This window comes from Sus scrofa, chromosome 8 (assembly GCF_054392235.1).
Source record: "Sus scrofa isolate SSC_HxYL_T2T_F1_AM1 chromosome 8, Sscrofa_HxYL_maternal_Yorkshire_Landrace_v2.0, whole genome shotgun sequence".
Taxonomy (NCBI): Eukaryota; Metazoa; Chordata; class Mammalia; order Artiodactyla; family Suidae; genus Sus; species Sus scrofa.
Genome location: NC_139390.1, coordinates 119208494 through 119226948, shown reverse-complemented (window position 1 = coordinate 119226948; position 18455 = coordinate 119208494). Strand labels below are relative to the sequence as shown.

Here is an 18455-nt window from a genome sequence, read left to right as displayed (position 1 = left end):
GCCAGCTGCCACAGTGGGTCTGTCCCAGTACTGATTCTTGGAACACTTTGGGATTATGAAGAAGTACATTAATTAGGGCGACGTTTAGATGACCGCTGTGCTGAAGAATGAGTTCCCTTCTTACTAATTCCTGTAAATATTTGCTTTTCTTTTTCAGGTCCAGCACAGAATCAAATGCAAGTTCCATCTGGGTACGGGCTGCATCCTCAGAACTACATTGCTCCCTCAGGACATTACTCTCAAGGACCTGGGAAGATGACCTCATTGCCCTTGGATAGCCAGTGTGCTGGTTACTACTCTGGTCTCTATACGATACCAACGCAAAACGTGCTGACTCCGAATACAGCCAGCCAACAGCCAGGAGCACAGCAGATGTATGGCAGGGTTCCTCCTGCCCCTCATGTTGTGGGATCCACTCCAGGATCTTTCCAAGGTGCTGCATCATCAGCATCGCATTTGCATACGAGTGCCTCCCAGCCGTACTCCTCTTTTGTGAATCATTACAGTAGTCCAGCCATGTACTCTGCCAGTTCTTCAGTTGCTTCTCAGGGATTTCCCTCTACTTGTGGTCACTATGCTCTGTCAACTGTTTCTAATGCTACGTATCCTAGTGTTTCATATCCTTCTCTACCTGCTGGAGATCCATATGGGCAACAAATATTTACCTCACAGAATGCACCACCTGTCCGGCCGACTAGAGATCATTCTTTTTCTGGGCAAAATACAGCCATCAGCCATCCATCACCTCTTCCACCTCCACCATCACAGCCGTACCACCAGCAGCAGAATCTTTCAGGATACAATACTTTTTCATGGTCAACTTCAGGCCTTCCATCAACCCAAGACAATCCAGTCCGAAACCATACCTCCCCAACTGCAGCCAACAACAACCTAACAAATACTGGTAGGTGGAATGAAAAGCTCGCCAAAGCATGATTGAACATGAGTGCACTTCCAGTCTGATTTGTATGTGCGTAAAGGTTAAAGATGATATAACCTCATAGAAACATTGGAAATTAGTTTTCCTTTGCACTTTATTTGCTTTATTTATTGTAGAATTTTGCAGCATCTCCCTGAACCTCTCATCTTCACCTATTTATGATTAGCCACCTAACCATCTGCCCTGTATGGCATGGCTCCTTACATTGATTGGGAATCTCAGTTGACGTTTATTGATATGTCTTCATACATCTGCAAGTAGTTGTCTTTCGTGTAGTTAGGTATAGAGCAGAATGGAAAGGGTCCATTTGGGGTTATGCTTTGTTTGCCAATACTTTCTTTTTTATACCAGTTCACCCTTAGGACAATTTCTGTTCCAGCCACAGCCCCATTCGCTACAGAAAGATGATGGCCTGCATTACCTCACTGGTTCCTCTAAGTGATCCTTTATTAGTGGCTTTCATGGAAGATACATTTCCTATACTCTAAAGCTGATGTTTTCTCCGTCCCAAGTTGGTAATTTAGGATGAAGAACAGGGGAGGTAGAGAAAGATATATGAGAATACCCTTGTAGGGAATTCCCATTGTGGCTTAGTGGTAACGAACCCCACTAGAATCCATGAGGATGTGGGTTCACTCCCTGGCCTTGCTCAGTGGGTTAAGGATCTGGCATTGCCATGAGCTGTGGTGTAGGTCACAGACAGGCTCAGATCCCAAGTTGCTGTGGCTGTGGTGTAGGCCGGCACCTGTAGCTCAGATTTGATCCTTAGCCTGGAAACTTCCATATGCCGCAAGTGCGGTCCTAAAAAAGGCCAAAAAAAAAAAAAAAAACCTTGTAGTTAGTTTTTCTGACTTTCCTGGATACCCTTCCAAGATACCCTTAAATTTATTTGTTTATAAAAATTACATATACAAGGTATGTAGGTTTTTTTTGCATAGGATATGCTCGCTTTAATTCAACTTGTGAACCTGAACTTAACAAAATCTGTTCTTGAACTGAATAAGGTATGTAAAAAATGGGAATTGGTGAAGCTGTGACAGTTTTCTGAATGATGTCTTTAGATTGTCTATCAGAGTCTAGCTAGCCACGTGTCATGGATATTGTAGAAAAGTATCCTTCCCTGGACAATTAGGTTATTTTAAATTAGAACTTTAGAAGTTCTTTGGTGGCTCAAGAGGTTAAGGATCCGGTGTTGTCACTACTGTGTCTGAGGTCACTACTGGCACAGGTTCAAACCCTGGCCCAGAAACTTCTGTACGTGCCATGAGTGCGGCCAAAAAAAATTAAATTAGGACTTTAAGATATTAGATGTGAAGGGTATGTTTGAGATCACCCGCTCTCTCATTGCTGTGTTATTTAGAAACACTTTGGTCTACAGGCAACGAATAGTGATTTAAACAAAAAAGTGGTATTTTTCTTACATAGCAGAAAATCTGGGCAGATGCAATGGATCTAGATGCCCTAGATGTCTCTTCTCTCTTTCCACTCTGCTATCCTTGGCCTTGGTTTATAGAAACTAGATACCTTCTGTACCTGTAGACATCAAGTCAAAGTTAAAAGCAGAAAGAAGGGAGAAGAAAGAAGATGGGAGAGTGGCACTGACAGACTTCACTGTACCTATCATTTGCCATAGCCACTTTTAAAGACCATTCCTAAGACTAGGAAAGGCTACAAAACGAATATTTAGCTTGTTAGCTTCCATAGTAGAGGCAGGCTAGAAAGAAGGGGTTTAGCATTGACAGGTAAGTCAGCTTGCAGCATCTGTCCCAGTTCCCAGATCTGGCTGTGCACCAGAATCCCTTGCACAGATCGTGATCTTCCAACCCAGTTTATTGAGCTAGAGTAGAAGCTCCAGGGTAGTCATGGGAATCTGTATTTCTAACTTGATCTCAGGTGATGCCTAGTAACAGATCCAAATTCTCCTGTAGTCCTTTGGTTTTTACAAACGAAGGAAGCTATCCTAGTTGGGTTGCCTGTAGTCATTAATCTTAGAAACAGAACTTGTCCTGAAGCTTAGTTCTTCTGACTCTCTCTGCCTTTCTCAGAACCAGGGCTTTCTGTCCCCTAGAAATTCTGTTTTCTTTCTCTCTTCTTTCAGCAGTCCTTTTACAGCTCAGCTTATCCTAAGGTCTCCCTGACTTGAGGATTTTGTGACTTTCATGACAAAAAAAGAAGAAATGCAGGTAATTCCTATCTTATTTCTGAGATGGGAATGGGACTGGATAGGATGAATTTATACTAAGATGTAGGGTCAGGGATTGTGGGGCCACTTGGCTAATGAACACAATACCTGTTGGGAGGGGCCTATCATTGAAAAGAATATTGAATAAAGAGTAAGAATAATTACAAAGTTACCTTCTATTTGAATAACTAGTAATTAAAAATTAGTCCTTTAGGCTGAGAGATGGGGCTATGTTTCCATTTTAATTGTAACACTAGAGTGTGAAAGCCATAAAAATATAATTTTAGTAGTTAATTTATGTTAAGTGGGTTTCTTTTCTTTCTTTTTTTTTTTTTTTTAACCTTTAGATTGGTAAGTGACTTTAATTGTAGTTCAGAAGTTGTCAGATTACATATATCTCAGGTTAATATGACCGATGCTTATCACTGTTTCAGAAGAGATAGAGGTTACTTTTAAAACCTACTTTAAAATTAAATATTGCAGAAGTTTCTAAACTTTCTCAGTTATTGTTTCTCAATATTTTTTTTTCAGTGCCCCACGTAACTTAGTAGTAATAGTTCATAAGGTTCTTTGACAGATGTCACTGCTTTTCTCCTGAAAATTTAAAACATCCCTTGGAACTCTGAGTTTGTTGCAAAGGCAACTTGGGTACCTAAGTACAAGGTTTGGGGACTACTGGTATATTGATTTTAATTTTCTAGAAAGACAAGCAATTGCTTTGGATAAGAACTAACAAGGGAACTACCTTAATGCTGGTAAACAAATCATTAGATAGACAAATGATTTTTTTTTTTTAATTGTGGTCTGTCTCTAAATTTCCATATTTCTCTGTCAAATTCTCCTTGTGAAAGGGGTGGTTTTGTTGTTGGTTTTGGTTTTATGGCTGGCATTTTTCTGCAGTCCTTAATATTTGTGGAACTTGTTTACAAATATATGAAAGCCAACTATGTGACAGGTGTTTGTTTTAGTGTGCTGGGAGATAAGATAAGTAGCAAGTAAAAAGACTTGATCTTTATTTTCATGAAGTTTGTAATCTTGTTGGGGAAGCAAACATTATCCAAATAAACACAAATGAATGTGAAATTACTGTTATTTAATGTTCATGAAGTGGAAATCTGTGGTGCTTGGCAAGAGTGCTTCAGGTACGTCCGGCCTGTCCGTCATGGCGTTTAGGGAAGTGTAACCTGGTATCTGCCATAGCAGTTGTAGTATAATGGGTGAATTCTCCGTGTGTAACATGAATTACAGGTGAAATAAATATTTGAATGCAAAAAGGCAAAACTTGAAAAACCTTCAGAGAAAATATAGAAGAACCTTGGAGTGGGAAGGATTTCTTAAGGACACCACGCACAGTACTACCTACCTGTAAAGAATAAGCATGATAGGAGTTCCCATCATGGCTCAGTGGTTATCAAATCCGACTAGGAACCATGAGGTTGCAGGTTTGATTCCTGGCCTTGCTCAGTGGGTTAAGGATCCAGCGTTGCTGTGAAGTGTGGTGTAGGTCGCAGACACGGCTCGGATCCCGAGTTGCTGGGGCTGTGGTTGTGGTGTAGGCTGGCGGCTACAGCTCCGATTAGACTCCTAGCCTGGGAAGCTCCATATGCTGTGGGAGCCTTTGCCCTAGAAAAGGAAAAAAGACAAAAAAAAAAAAAAAAGCATGATAAAGCATGATAGACTTGACTAACTTTCTGTCTGTCTGTCTTTTTCTTCTTTCTCTCTGTTTCTCTCTTTGTTTCTCTCCTCCCTTCCCTTTTTTTTTTTTTTTTTTTTTTTTTTGCCACCCCTGAGGTAATTGGAAGTTTCCAGGCTAGGGATCAAACCTGTGCCACAGCAGTGACCCAAGCCACTGTGGTGACAAAACTGGATCCTTAACCAGCTGAGCCACATGGGAACTCCCTTGACTAATTTGTAATTAAGAACTTTTCTTCATTGAAAGGCAATGTAACGAAAACAAGAAAGACAAAGCATGAACTGTCTTACAGTGTTTTATCCAGAATACACAAGTAACACATAAGATCAATAAGGAAAAGACCAACAACCTAAGAAAAAAATACATGAACAGGAATTTCACAGATGAAATGAAAACATAATTTCATTAATAATCAGGGTAAAGCAACTTAAAACTAGAATGGGGTATCTACTTAGCCTTAGTGGCAAGGATATCGAATGATGGGAAAAGCTTAGATACAGTCGGAGGATCTGTTGGTTCAGTATTGTAGGGAAATTCTGCATTAGTGGCAATGAAGGTAACTTCACCCTAAAGCGCAGCTCTCCTGCTTCTGTGCACACTTGAGAGGTCCTTCTCCGACTTTGTGCATGTGAATCCCTGGGACCTTGGTAAAATGCGGGTTCTGATTCGTCAGGGCTAGTATGGCCTGGCCTAAGGATTTTATTAGGTTTCTGTGTGTGGCGTTGCTAGTGCATAGAGTACCTCTTCCTGTTCTAGATGGTAGTACTTGTAGGAAATAACATTTTGGGGGATCTGAGCTAAAGGGACTGGTCTCCTCCCCAGGCCACAGATCTCATTTCCCATAGGCTGCCCCCAGGCCTGAGGGGATCCTCATCCTTGTGGCACCCCCACACTGGTGAGCTATGGCACACACATTAAGAAGCGCTGCCACATCGGCACGAGGGACATGTTCGTGACTGTTCATGTACTACTGTATAAAACCCAAAAACTAGAACCCAAAAGTCCATTTATAGTAGAATGGATAAATAACTTGTATCCTTGCAATGGACTACTGAAATGCAGCGAAAACGATGCAGTAGAGCCACACTCATTAACACAAATGAATTCCAGAGTTGTGCGTGGAGGAAGACATGCACCATGCTATTGTTACAAAGTTAAAAACCAGCAAAAATAATGTTTAGGGATACTTACTTGTGTGGTAAAGTATTTAATAATAAAAGCAAGGGAATAATGAACACAGTTCAAGAGGGAGGCAAGGAGTGTCTTCTGTGAGAAAACCAAGAGCTCCAGCAGGACTGGAAATATTTTATTTTCACACTTGGATGCTGAGTTCGTGGATATTTCTTTCATTATGATTTTATAAATACACATATGTATCACAGAAGTTCATCCAAAAAGTTAATTACACCTAAGAGGGGAATAAGTGCCTTCCCTTTTACTGGGAAAGAACATGGCCAAGGTCAAGGACTGAAAGAAGACCCGTGAGGCTAGAAAGAACCATGCATGGGCCAGGAGGAGGCTAGGAACTCAGGTCCTCAGTAACCATTTCAGAAGGTTTTTTTTTGGTTTTTCGGTTTTTTGTTTTTTTGGTTTTTTTGGTTTTTTTTGTCTTTTTTGCCATTTCTTGGGCCGCTCCCGCGACATATGGAGGTTCCCAGGCTTGGGGTCTAATCGGAGCTGTAACTGCCGGCCTACACCAGAGCCACAGCAACGCGGGATCCGAGCCGCATCTGCAACCTACACCACAGCTCACGGCAACGCTGGATCGTTAACCCACTGAGTGAGGCCAGGGATCGAACCTGCAACCTCATGGTTCCTAGTCGGGATTCGTTAACCACTGCGCCACGACGGGAACTCCCCCATTTAAGAAGTTTTTAGGATAAGACGTTTTGTCTTCACCCTCAAGCCCTGGGAGAGGATTGAAGGACCATAAGCAGGATGACACCATGTATGAGGCTGGAGACTGGAGAACAGAGAGGGCCCTGTTCAGACCTGAACTGCTTATCTTCGACTTTGTGCTTGGAATTGTTTCCTAAAAATTACTTGTGAGAATAATTCGAGACCTAGGATGGTAGGGTTGTTCTCCCGAGAGGGCTTATATTTCCGTCTGCTAGCTTCCTCCATGCACTCCCAGCTTGTGTCATTCATCCCAGTCCAGTGCTTTAGATGGACTAGACTGTGCAGATGTTCTGAATCACAGGGGCTGGCTTTTGTAAGGCCTTGCTTCCTGGTTTATCCTTATCCTGAGGTTATAACCCTTCAGACTCTATCCTAAAAGTAGGGAAATGGGGGGCCTTACCAGGTACTCCATTTTGGGTGTGCCCTGGGATATGTCTTCTCTTTCCCATGCCCTGCAAGGCCACAGAAAATAGCACATCAGGTTTGCAGGAGACATCCACAGGGTAAAAGCAGCTCTGAGTGTTGGACTTATCTTCTGAGTGTTCAGTTTCTTACAGACTATGACCCAGAAATTCGTTAAGGTCGTGTTAGATCTTTGATGATTTTAAATCTAGTTTTTAAAGTTATCTTTAGTGGAATGTTTAGTGCTACTTACCTAGCTCATCATTACCAGAGGCAGAAACATCCTTTTTATTTTTAGTCCGTGTCTTTTTGTTTACTATTATCAGCTAAATATATTTACTCTATCTTCCATACCCCTTTCCTTTTCTCTGTCCCTCAGTTTTAGGTGATTATATCTTTCTTAATTTTTACTTTGTACTGTTGTTTTGTTTTGTTTTGTTTGGCTTTTTAGCGCTCTACCTGAGGCACATGGAAGTTCTCAAGCTAGGGGTTGAATTGGAGCTGTAGCTGCCAGCCTAACAACTCAGTATCCGAGCCCCATCTGCAACTTAAAACCACAGCTCATGGCACTGCCAGATCCTTAACTCGTCAAGCGAGGCCAGGAATCGAACCTGTGTCCTCATGGATACTAGTCAGATTCATTTCCTCTGAACCATGATGGGAATTCCAAGTATTTCAAGAGCAGAAAGGCATAAGCTGCAGTGCTTCTTGAGACTTGAGGCGGTCCTTCCTAAAAATGATGTGGCAGTCAGCATACTTAGACTGCCTTCTACCTTCTTTCCCCAGCCCCCATATTTATATCATTTGTGCAGTATTGGGAAATATATCACATTTTGTCTGTCTCTAAGTTTGTTCGTGTATGTGTATACACACATACACATCATACATATATCTATATCTATATATATATATATATACATATGTACCTTAGTATGTGTGTGCATACATATTGTGTGAGTTTAAAATGTAGGACATGATGATTTGATATATAGCAAAATTATTACCACAGTGGAGTTAGTTAATATATCCCTCATCTCTCATAATTACCTTTTTTGTGTATGTGTTGAGAACATTTAAGATCTGCTATCTTAACAACTTTCAGGTCTCTAATAACAGTTTTGTTAAGTGTAGTCACTGGGCTGTACATTATAGCTCCAGAACTTCCGTAACTGAGAGTTTGTACCCTTATTTTAGAGGGGTCATACTCATAGCATGCAGAAATTCCCAGGCCAGGGATTGAACTCGTACCATAACAGTGTTCTGAGCCACAGTAGTGACAACTCTGGGTCCTTAACTGCTAGGCAACCAGGGAACTTCTGAGAGTTTGTGTCCTTTGACCAGAGGCTCCCTGTGGGCAACCAACATTTTCTATTTCTGTGAGTTTGGCTTTTTTAGATTCTGTATATAAAGGAGACCATACACTATTTGTCTTTGACTTATTTCACTTAGAATAATAACCACAGGGGCCATTCATGTTGTCAAAAATGGCAGGATTTCCATCTTTTTTTTATGGCCAAATGATCTTCCTGCGTGTGTGAGTGTGTTTGTGTATTTCCACATTTTCTTTATCCATTCATTTGTTGTATGTATGTCTGTAAATGTACAGTAAACACATGCATGTATATATGCACATGTGTACATACATATAAATGTATATATATACCCCACATTTAAAAAATCCATTCATCCATTGGTGGACACTTAAGTTGTCACCATAGGTTTTTCACTTAACTCTTGGCTGAAGCCAATCCTGTAGGTCCGGCAGGTTGAGCTGTTACGAAGGCCAACTGTGAATCAAATGTACTTAATTCCAGAAGTCCAACCTAATATTACTGTTTAGGCCCTTCCTTACGCGGTTACTTGTGAAATAGGGCATCTGATTAGAGACAGCACATGAGAGCAGCAGTTTACAATACAAAGTGGGATTTGAGCTAATACTAGAAAGACCTGTGTAATTCATGAATCATCTCATCTTCATCTTACCTGAGGGGCCATTGCATAGTACAGTAATTAGTATTAATGATGATCATAGGTAAAAAAAAGTGCTGTTTGGGGTTCATTTTGTTTAAGAAGGTAAGGAAGCTTGTGAAATGTTTTAAGAAAATGGCCACTAACAATTATTAAAACATTTAGGAGTGAGTTTTTAGATTTTTTTGAAAATCATTTCTTTGGATCCCCCTTATTTTCTAGAAAAAGATATGCTAGATAAATGCGGTGCTACTGAAGTTTCTACGGAACTTCCAATAAACGATTTTATTAGTATTTTGGTGTATTTCACATGTATTGCTGTGAATGAAATAGTTTCTTGTTTTCAGTTGCAGATTCTTTGTCCTGTTCTGTAATGCAAAATGTTCAGCCTCCCAAGTCCAGCCCAGTAGTATCCACTGTTTTGTCAGGAGCCTCATCAGCAAGAACACCTCCTGCTGCAAATCGCCCCATTGAGCCTGTGGCCTCAGTTACACAACCGTCAGAGCTATTACAGCAGAAAGGTATTTGAGAAGTTTGTTATACTATATATAGTACATAGATGTACACATACACTAATTCAAATAGCTGATCTTTAAAAGTCAAACTGAAGAACCATAATTTATGGAAAATATGAAAAAAGTAATTTATAACCGCAATTCAAACATGACTGTATTACACAGTCCAATCTCTTATGATTTTATAAGTATTTATAGAATTATATTAAATTTGTTATGTATTTTATATAATTGCAATCATAGGGTACATATCATTTTGTATTTTGCTTTTACATTAATTGTGCAGTTCTTCATATATCTCTACACAGTTTTTATAGTCATGACTAATAATTCATTGTCAGTGTATTATAATTTACTAATCCACCCCTCTATTGTGGACCATTTGTTTTCTGTTTTTAAAGGTTATTATCGTTTCTTTTAGGATGAAACACCAAGATTTCCTTGTTTAGTGAATTTCCAAATCCTTTTTGATGATTTCTTTGCTTGTCATTATTATTAATGGAAAGTAATTTTTGACCCAGTTTTGAGAATGAGAGGATGAAAATGAAATCGTAAGCCACACTTGTGCATCATTGCCAAATAATATGGTTTATTTGTTTGCTTGTTTAATATTATCCATGTGTAAGTGACAGGTGACTAAAATGTGTTGTTTTGACCATGTTTCCCCACATTGCCTTTTCTTTTGGCAGTATTCTTGATTGTTTTCTGTCTGGCTAAAATTCCAAATCTGTTGATGTTTCAGGTTAACATACTGTATTTTTCATTTGATGAGAGATAACTGTGTTTAGGAATCTGTATAGTTTGTATTTCCAGCGCAGTTATTAGTACTATTTTAGGAACTATCTTCACTGTGTGATGGCAGCCCCTCATCCTGAGTACGAAGAACTCTCTTATGTTCTAAGACTTGGAAAAAGCAAAACAAATTCTTGGGCTAGTCTCATTGCTTTATGTCTGTTGAGTGTTTGCTCATGTGGTCAACACAGGCTTTTCTATCATTCAATCACATTATACAATATAAATTTTCTTCTTTGGTTTTGTAGGAAACCCAACTGTAGCACCACACAGTGTCCATTGATCCCCAACAAGCCAGTAGATGTATTAGGAATAGAATCTAGTTATTATTATATAAGCACTTCAAAGTGAGGGACTGGTAGGAAAGTTTCACTTAATATGAGTAGAAGAAACTTAGGGGTATGTAGAAGCACTCACTAAGTAAGTGGCGTCTTTCCTCTGCATTGATGACAACCTCCCAAATGTTACATACGTTGCTTTTTTGGTCCCCTTACAATGACCCTGCTAAGTTTTTTTTTCCTATTACATTTTCTTTTTGACTATTTTACTTTAAATACTGTTCTGCCGTCTTTAAGTATCATTTTGTAAACCACTTTCCCACTAGATAATCATAATTATCATGTTTCCTTCTTAATAGTAAGATGGATTTGAAAAGAGAAGAAACTACTATTTATTGAGAACTTAGTGTGCCCGATACTTTATTCTCTCATTTAATCTGCATAGCAGTTCTACCATGTAGATATTATTCCAGTTTTTTACAAATCAGAAAAGTGGCATTCACAAAGATAATGTAACTTGCCCAAGATTATAAATTCTTAAGTAGCAGAGTGAAAGATTTTAAACTCAGACCTTTCTGTCTTGTGCTCGTTCTATAAATAAGGCTGAATTACAGTTTCTGTTGGCTGCTAACCTCTTGATTTAACTAAGATAAGCTCCTTGAATAAGTAACAGGAAATACAATACTGGCTTTTGAATTGCAGCTCTTCTTGGTCTCTTTTCTGAAGCAGGAGATTGGCTTCTTAGCAGTCCCTTTGCCTTTGGACAGATGTGGGGCACAATTGTAGCTGTGTGTGTTAGGGCTACCATGTATATTGACCAGGTTGTAGTTTACATGACTGATGCCTCTTCTAGTTGTGCAGTGTGTGGCTGTGTAGGATATGCTGTAGGTCTGATATGAATACTGAAATATCTATATTTAAAAAAGATCAGTCTTTTTCTCCTGTGAATGAAAAATATTGCCTGCCATTTCAGTAAACAAAGATGTTGCAGCCATCAAGCCCGCAGCCACAGCAGCCACCTCCCAATGGTGCACACTGAGGGGACTCATGATGGAAAGAGCCAGGATACTGGCCCTAGAGAGCTAAGGTGCATATTAATGAACCTAGACTCTTGGATCTTCCCATGCCTAGAGAAGTGCTGAATCTATTAACTTAAGATACCTGATTTTCTTCAGTTAACGGTTAATTTTTTGGTGTTCTGACTACCTGGTCTTCGTTGCAAGAGCTCATGTATATCCTGACTCCGCCCTCATCTCTTTGGCACAGTTCCTCAAAGCCGTCTTCCGGGCTTGAAAGTCCACAGAAAGTCAGCCAAATAAAATGTAATTCTCAACTTTTGGGTTGTGCATTTTTTCCACTTGACACGCCCAGCTTCAAAGATAACCTTGTTTAGTTATTCTCTTAAGGACTTAGCATTTTTTGCTGTTTTCTTAGAGGAGAGTCTTCAAAGTTTTGCTTGTATATCTTCTAAAATTTTTTTTGAAAAGTAAAACTATTTGAACATTTTTGTAGATTGACGTCTAAAATTGGAGTTCCCGTCGTGGCTTAGTGGTTAATGAACCCGACTAGCATCCATGAGGATGCCAGTTCCATCCCTGGCCTTGCTTAGTGGGTTAAGGACCCGGCGTTGCCGTGAGCTTGTGGTGTAGGTCCAGATGCAGCTCGGATCTGGTGTTGCTGTGGCGCTGGCGGAGGCCAGCAGCTGCAGCTCCAGTTCGACCCCTAGCTGGGAACCTTCATATGCCGCAGCTTCGGCCCTAAAAAGACAACAAATAAATAAAATAAAATTTTGCACCAAAAGTTAAAATACTTGCAGTTATATGTTGACTTTTAAAACAAAGATGTTATGTTTTTCTGTGTATCCACGGGAATGAAACCCATTATCCTTTAAAAAATAGTGAAACAAGCCCTTCTTTAACATTTAGAAAGTTTACATTTTTCTTTTGTCTTCTTAACATCATACCCCCTTCCTTGAGTGTTGTAATAGTGTAATGTATTCTTAAGCTGGAAACTCGTTTATTACTCATCGTACTTCTCTGCTATGATACCATATATAATTGAAATTTAAAAATTTTATTATCTGTAACCATAAGTGTCTAAGTATTAACATTTTTTTCTTCTAGATTATTCTGTCAATACAATTATTGTTAGTATATAGTTGGTCAAAACAACAAACATCATAAATTTTGGTACTTTTTAATGGAAAAATTCATTTTTATTGGAATACATCTTTCCTTGAGATAAATGGCTTTTTTTTACCTCTCTCTCTAGCTTTTTGTACCGGAGTTGCATATGACTCATTATTAGAATAAGATAAACTTTAGAAAAATTTCATTCATAGTTTTTATTTGCATACATATAATTGCTGAGAAACTACGTGTCAAGTAGTTAGGTATAGTTTTGGAAGGGTTTTTGCTGTTGTTTTTCGTTTTTTCCCTTTTTTTGGCCACCTTGCCTTTGGAGTTACTGGGCCAGGGATCAGATCGGAGCCACAGTTGTGACCTATGCTGCAGCTCCAGCAGTGCCGGATCCTTAACCTACTGGGTTGGGCTGGGATCAAACAGTAGAGATGCTGCTGATCCCATTGTGCCACAGCAGGGTCTCCTGGAAGGGTTTTATTAAAGCAATATTGTTCTTTTTAGGTTTTCTAACCTGAGTTACTTGTGAGAAATTTTTATTGTTGTCATTTGTTGAATTTTATTTTCCAGGTTGTAGATAGTTGGTAGTATTATTATTACTTTCATTCAGCCGTTTACAGTTTTAAAATACCTTTAGAATTCCTGTTGTGGTGCAGTGGAAACAATTCCAACTAGTATCCATGAGGAGGCAGGTTCAATCCCTGGCCCTGCCCAGTGGGTTAAGGATCCGGTGTTACAGTGAGCTGTGGTGTGGGTTGCAGATGTGGCTCAGATCCTGCGTTGCTGTGGCTGTGGTGTAAGCCGGCAGCTGTAGCTCTGATTTGACTCCTAGCCTGAGAACATCCATATGCTGTGGGTGCAGCCCTAAAAAAAATAAAAATAAAAATACCTTTAATATTTAGTATCTCACTTGATAATTATGTGAAGGTCTGATACCATATTTCAGTTTTCTTTTATAGATGAGGAAACTAAGGTTTAGAGAGGTTAGGTGTTTTGCCCGAGGATATGCGAGCTCCCTAGAGGGATGTCAAGACCCAGTGCAGATCTCCATCCAGCAATTATTCAAAATACTATGAATTTTGTTATACCATTACCAGTATAATATCACATACTTTAATGTATTGTTATCAAAAACTTCAAGCTCTGACGTAGATCATTTATCTCAAGAATGGTATTTCCATATAACCTAATTGGCAAAGGCAGTCCTCATTTTCTTTCTTTTTTTTTTTTTTTTAGGGCCGCACTTGTGGCATATGGAGGTTCCCAGGCTAGGGGTCAAATCGGAGCCGCAGCTGCCGGCCTACACCACAGCCACAGCAACATCAGATCTGAGCCACGTCTGCGGTGTACACCATAGCTCAAAGCAACTCCGGATCCTTAACGTACTGAGCAAGGCCAGGGATCGAACCTGCAACCTCATGGTTCCTAGTTGGATTCATTTCTGCTGTGCCACAACGGAAACTCCCATGTCTTTTTTTTTTTTTTTAATGATTTTTATTTTTTTCCATTATAGCTGGTTTACAGTGTTCTGTCAATTTTCTACTGTTCAGAAAGGTGACCCAGTCAGAAACATATATACATTCTTTTTCTTACATTATTCTCCATCATGCTCCATCTTAAGTGACTAGATATAGTTCCTAGTTCCTTACAGCGGGAATAGTCCTCATTTTCAAACCAGTGAGGCAAATTTTATTCTTTGTCAAAAAGTCTGATTTAATATTTTTTTCTCTCTTTTTTTTTTAAGGGCCACACCTGTGGCATATGGAAGTTCCCAGTCTAGGGGTGGAATTGGAGTTATAGCTGCCGTCCTATACCATAGCCACAGCAACGTGGGATCCAAGCCGCATCTGTGACCTACACCACAGTTCACGGCAACACTGGATCCTTAGCCTACTGAGCAGGGCCAGGGATCAAACCAGCATCCTCATGGATACTAGTCGGGTTTGTTTCTGCTTTGCCAGTGGGAACTCCCTGATTTAATATGTTCCCAAAGTTTCAACGGGCATCATAAACTCCATTGAGAAACAAATTGCAGCCTCTATCTTCTAAGCCAAATTATTAAGAGCAGTCAAATTTTGAATGTCAGGATAATTTATTCTTTTTTAATAGCATGCTATAAAAACTAGGCAGTGAGTAGTCAGTATGCTGTTGCTCATTGCAAATTTGAAATAGAGCACTGTAACATGTACCTAATATTAGGCTATTTGTGAGCCAAGGATTATCTTAAAAATGCATTGTGTATATCAAGTTCCACTAGTTTTTTAGTATTTAAATAGGTATCAATTATACAAATCAGAAATAACTTAATTTCATCAGGCATCCCCCCTGCCTCCCCCAACACCTGCAGCATATGAAAGTTCCTGGGCTTCGAACCCACATCTCCACGGTGACCCAAGCCACTGTAGTCAGATCCTTAACCCACTGAACCACAACAGAAACTTCAAGAAAAATATACTACTAGGTACTAATAGCCTCACCTGCTAGTAAATTTTTTTGTTGTTGTTAAAAGGAGGTAAAAGGAATTAAATATAGTATATGGAAGTGAGATTATAATCATTATAAATATGATAAAATAGCTTGTAAAGTACTTTATTGGAAATCTCGAAGACTGGAAGAAATCATGTAGAATTTTTACCTGTGAATTTTATCCAGTGTTTCTTGGAAAAGAGCGGTAGTCCTAGAAAATATTCGACTTGTTTTTAAAAGAACCAGCATTACTATGAACATTAGTCAGGTTGGTGGAAGGTTCTTTTTTCTGATGACTAATGATTTGCCTTAGGGATAAGTATTAAGAATAGTTGAAAATAGGAGTTCCCGTAGTGGCACATTGGAAGCAAATCCAACTAGGAACCATGAAGTTGCAGGTTTGATCCCTGGCCTCGCTCAGTGGGTTAAGAATCCAGTGTTGCCGTGAGCTGTGATGTAGGTCGCAGATGTGGCTCGGATTTGGCACTGCTCTGGCTGTGGCGTAGGCCAGCAGCTGTAGCTCCTATTGGACCCCTAGCCTGGGAACCTCCATATGCCACGGAGGTTTTTTGCAGCCCTAAAAGCAAAAAAAAAAAAAAAAAAAAAAAAAAAAAAAAAAAAAAAAAGTTGAAAATGTTTTAAACTAAATATACACAAAAATATGTTTTTTAAAAGTTCAGTAGTAATTGTAGCTAATACTTGTGTAGTATATTTCAGGCACCATTCTTCTAAGAAGGTTTAAAATATTTTAATTCATTTAATCCTCCCAGCAACCATTTGAGGTAGTTATTACCCCATTTTACAGTTGATATAAATGAAGAACAGAGACATTAGTAGTTTGCCCAAGGACACTCAGCTAGTAAGTGGTGTTACCTGGAACTGAACCCAAACACCTTATCTTGACCCATAATGTCCTGTTGTTGGTCTATTTAATATTTTATTTTAAAATTGTATATTAATAGTTAATATTTTAAATATTTTTTTTCAGTTTTTGCTTTGTTTTCATGGGACTCTTTCAAAAACAGTGGGTTCTTTAACAGCAGGAGTTTGGTGGGCCTGCATACATGCATAGTCATTAAATAAATTTATCACTACTCCACCACCCTACATTTCAGTATTTCTGAATTAAGAATATTCCAGTGAGAACCAAACCTATTTTTAATGTTTCATTTTTAGCTGAAACATGTATGGCAAGGTAAAAGAAAGTCTGTAAATTTAGGGTGCTTTAATTAATCGTTTACAGAAAGATGAAGCTTTCCCTTTTGTGCCAGAGAGATTTTTTTTTTTTTTAATATCTCAGGGCAAGATATTATAGTAAGATTTAAGATAGGTTAAGGGAGTATTTTTCCTTTGTAAAGGAAGAAAAAGTCTATTGTTAACACAGCTGTTTCCTTAAGTGGATAAGTTTTAGGAAAGAAAGTACCATGGAGAGTGATTCCCTGGAGTTCCCACTGGAGCACAGCGGGATCGACAGCATCTTAGGAGCTCTGGGATGCAAGTTCAATCCCCAACCCAGCACAGTGGGTTAAGGATCCGGTGTGGCCACAACTTCGGCTTAGGTCACAACTGTGGCTCGGATCTGCTCCCTGGCCCGGGAACTCCATATGCCTCAGGGCAGCCAAAATTTAAAAAAAAAAAAGGAAAAGAAAGTGATTCTCTTAAAAACCATTCTTTTGTGGGAACCCTTGCAAAGTTTTCTAGTGTGTGTACCTAGATAAAAGACCAGATTAGGAAAGATAACAGCTGCTGAAAAGTCTGAACCCCTGAATTTAAAAAAGCTAATCTCCACAAGGGATTTGTTTTCTCCTAAGACAAGTTTTAATTATTCCCAATGTAATTGTATCTAGGGAACAGTAAAGATGCCTTTTATTAAGCAACTGCAAGGATATGTTCCCTGGAGACTTTTGCCTGAAGGTTCTTTAAGGGTAGGTAGTTTAAACAGAATGTCTTTTTAAAAATATTGGGGCCCTTTTAGTAACAGACTCTTAATTAAGTCATTCCGTCTCTCCACTTGGTTTACGAGATTCATTCCTTGGACGCTCTGATTAAGACGGAATCGGTTAGCATGTGGCATTCTTTCTTGTTTAGTGGTGGTGTTTGGGGTGGGAGCTACCCTATGTACATTTCTTCCAGAGTACTGTATATACCCCAGAGCAAGGGCATTTAAATGTGGATTGATTTGTTATTTTGGCCATTCTTCTGTGGATTAACTAAAATGTCATATTCTTATGTCATTAGTATTCCCAAGCTTTTTTTTTTTTTTTTTTTTTTTTGGCCACACCTGCAGCATGCAGAAGTACCCTGGCCAGGGATCAAACCCGAGTGACAATGACCATTCCTTAACCACTAGGCCACCAGGGAACCAGGGAACTCCCAGTTTTCTCAAGCTTTTAACAAAGTTTACTTGAATAAGCAAAGGAAGGTATTGAGTCAACAGTGGGGAAGAGCTTAAATCTTGATAACTTTCATCTCTATCACTTCTCAAAATGAATTGCATCTTTTTAAAAAGTTTACGTTGTGTGACATTCTGTTAATATAGTACATTTGCAACCATTGTATATTCTAAAATGATATTGTAATTAATAATAATATTACTCTGTTCTGTCTTATTCATAGGTTTGTTCCAGTGCATTAAGTAGTTGCTCTGTAAAGCTTTTTATCATTGGATAGCCATCTCATTTGCTTCCAATTAAGCATTGGATATTCTTTCCAATAAGTGATATCTATTTTTGTTCAGTAAATCTGGAGAAAGAGAAGAAAATATTTATCTTACAATTCATATAGGTTTGCCCTGTACTTTGACTCCTTTGATTAGTTACAAAGTCAACAGCCTGCAAAATGATTCATTCAAGGAAAGAATGGATTTTCTTCTGATTTTTGTTTTCCTTCTTGTTGGCCTCTCTCATCTTAACTCAGTAAATGAAATTCCTTGTTTTCTTCTTTCTAATTTTTTATATACATATACTCATGTGAACTTTTGAAAGTGTGATGCTAATTGGCATTTTGAGAAAGTACTTCATTTGTTTTTTATTTTTTGGGGTGCGGTGTGCAGTGGCTAGATGTGGGATCTCAGTTCCCAGACCAGGAATTGAACCTGGGCTGCAGCAGTGAAAGTGCTGAGTCCTAACCACTAGTCCACCAGGAAACTCCCAAAGAAAGCCCTTCATTTTTAAGGAAGTCCT

The 18455-nt window shown here is 39.0% G+C and overlaps 1 protein-coding gene across 5 annotated transcripts in view; it reads left to right on the top strand.

Annotated features, from left to right (window-relative positions):
* The window catches only part of SEC24B (SEC24 homolog B, COPII coat complex component), a 92825-nt gene that overhangs the window by 17190 nt on the left and 57180 nt on the right, over window positions 1-18455 (top strand). For all 5 annotated transcript variants that reach the window (XM_021101682.2, XM_021101681.2, XM_021101680.2 and 2 more), the window contains exons 2-3: window positions 158-904; window positions 9432-9605. In XM_021101682.2, the coding sequence (XP_020957341.2) occupies window positions 158-904; window positions 9432-9605 (921 nt within the window). The remainder of the gene's footprint in view (window positions 1-157; window positions 905-9431; window positions 9606-18455) is intronic.